Consider the following 2,217-nt stretch of genomic DNA (forward strand, 5'->3'; position numbering starts at 1 on the left):
CCCGCTCACCGAAAAGCTGATCTCCTCCTCCAGGACCCGGTCCCCCACCACCTGGAAGAGATGGGTAGGAGGGGGGTGAGCTGCCATGGGATGGTGGCCGAGCCCCATGGAGCTGTGCCTGGGGGGTGCAATGGGACCCACTGACCCCATGGAGGGGGGGTCAGGGTGGGGGGACCGGCCCAGTGGCACCCACCTGGCAGAAGAGCTGGTGGTTATCCTCAGAGACGAGCAGGAGGCAGCAGCAGAGCGACTGGGTCTCCTGCTTCAGCTGGGGGGGCAGAGGGTGGGGGTCAGCACCCCAGCCTGCCCCAAGCCCCCCCGGCAGAAGCCGGCCCCTCCTCTGCCTCCCTGTGCCCAGGGTACCCGTACGTGCCACACAGAGCCAGGTGCCACCCTAGAACCTCTTCCCTGTGGCTGATTAGGTTCATTCTGGAGACTACTGATGGTGAGGGCAAAGCTGTTCACTCTGGACACTGCTGAGGGTTGTGTGCAGGACACTAGAGAGCAGGAGAGGGACCCATAGATTCTCTTTTGCAATTTCTGTGGTTAGGGTGGCACTGTTAACTCTGGACACTATTGATAGTTATTACAAGGCTGTTCACTCTGATCACTACTGATGGCTGCGTAGCTGACGTTTGAGATGTTTCTTTGTTTTAGGGGGTTTTCTTTTTTTTTTTTTTCTTTTTAAATAAAACAGGGCTCCCCAGTATGTCCTGGGGCTGAGGGCGAGGGGCGGCCAGGGGGGGCAACTACTCACATAGTTGATGACCTTGAGCTGGAGCGAGGCAGCATCCAGGTCGTACAGCTCACCTGCACAAGGGGCAAGAGTGCCGTGAGGGGCTCAGCACCCCAACTTCACCCTGTCCACCCACTGCCCCCTCCCCGGTGCTCCCCCCAGCCTCACCGCAGAGCTGCAGGATCTTGCAGTCCAGGTCGCTGTAGCTGCTGTCGGGCACCTTCTCGGGCTTGGCCAGGGAGTTCTGGGAAGAGCTGGTGGAGAGGCTGACCTGCGGCCAGGGCTGCAGCTTCTGCAGGGCTTGCAGGCGCCGGTATGCCACCAGGGTCTGCAAGGAGGGGCGTAAGGGACAAGGGACAGGGGGGCTTGGGGAAGGGGGTGGCAGGTCCCCAAGCGCCAGGTCCCACGGCCAAGCCAGGGTCACTCACGTGTCTCTCCAGCGCACGCAGGTTCTGCTCGTCAGAGTCACTCAGCTGGCCGCAGTGTACCTGGAGGGGGGGTTGTGGCATGAGGACCCAGGCGTCGGGGCCCCGTCCCTGTCCCCCAGAGCCCTGCCCACGTCCCCGCACTCACCAGGATGACACACACCACGGCCCCGCTGTCCTTGTCCACCAGTGGGATGATGAGCACTGCAAGCCGAGAGAGGGTCGGTCCTGAGTGGGCACCGGGGGCAGCGCGGGGCTGTGGCACTGAGCCCTCAGGGTGCATGTCCCCGCCATGTCCCCATGTGTCACCCACCCACCCATCATCCCATCCATCCATGTCTGTGCACCTGCCCCTCTTTCACTGGCTCATTCCTCATCCACCCATCTGTCCACCTATCCACCCACCCATCCATCTTCTCATCCACCCACCCATCCACCCCGATACCCCCCCATTCTCCCACCCACCCAGCCACCCCACCGATATGCCCCCCCCATTCCCCGCAGCCCCCACCTTGCGTGCCGGCGGCCAGGGGTGCTGCGAGGGGGCCCAGCTGCCGGCCGGGGAGCTCGGCGGGGGGCAGCCCCCCACAGTCCAGCCGCTTCTGCCTCCGCACCGCATCCCTGCAGGGATGGGGACACCCTGAGCCACCGCCCCGGGGCGGGGGGGGACGGGACGGGACCCCAACACTCGGGGAGGGCCCACACAGCACGCGTGGGCACGCGTGTCCCCCGCACACACGCAGGGCTCACCTGAGCTTCCCCTCGGGCGGCAGCTCGTGGGGGGGGTCGTCGCAGATCAGCCGGGTTTCCCCATCCAGCAGGTAGATGTAGACGTGCTCCTGGGGGGTGGGAGAGCGGGCGGTGCTGAGGGATGGGGACCCCCCGCCGGACCCTCGCCCCCATCCCACCGCGGGCTCAGTGGGCCCTTGCCCCCGCACCGCTTCCCCCAGCCCGGCTCTGCAGGGACCGGCCGGGGCGGCCCTGTGTGCCTCAGTTTCCCCAGGTGCGCGGGGCCTTCCCAGGGCAAGAGCCACGACACCCCAGGCATAAACACAC

The 2,217-nt window shown here is 65.4% G+C and overlaps 1 protein-coding gene across 1 annotated transcript in view; it reads right to left on the bottom strand.

Moving 5' to 3' along the window:
• The window catches only part of PDE2A (phosphodiesterase 2A, cGMP-stimulated), a 12,057-nt gene that overhangs the window by 6,142 nt on the left and 3,698 nt on the right, over positions 1-2,217 (bottom strand). Inside the window, exons 3-10 of the mRNA XM_010576764.1 lie at positions 1,912-2,000; positions 1,673-1,782; positions 1,310-1,365; positions 1,165-1,224; positions 905-1,064; positions 758-810; positions 194-268; positions 10-51 (exon numbers count right to left, since the gene is read on the bottom strand). Of these exons, the coding sequence (XP_010575066.1) occupies positions 10-51; positions 194-268; positions 758-810; positions 905-1,064; positions 1,165-1,224; positions 1,310-1,365; positions 1,673-1,782; positions 1,912-2,000 (645 nt within the window). The remainder of the gene's footprint in view (positions 1-9; positions 52-193; positions 269-757; positions 811-904; positions 1,065-1,164; positions 1,225-1,309; positions 1,366-1,672; positions 1,783-1,911; positions 2,001-2,217) is intronic.

This window comes from Haliaeetus leucocephalus, unplaced genomic scaffold, assembly GCF_000737465.1.
Source record: "Haliaeetus leucocephalus isolate CR32 unplaced genomic scaffold, Haliaeetus_leucocephalus-4.0 Scaffold536, whole genome shotgun sequence".
In the NCBI taxonomy this organism is placed as follows: Eukaryota; Metazoa; Chordata; class Aves; order Accipitriformes; family Accipitridae; genus Haliaeetus; species Haliaeetus leucocephalus.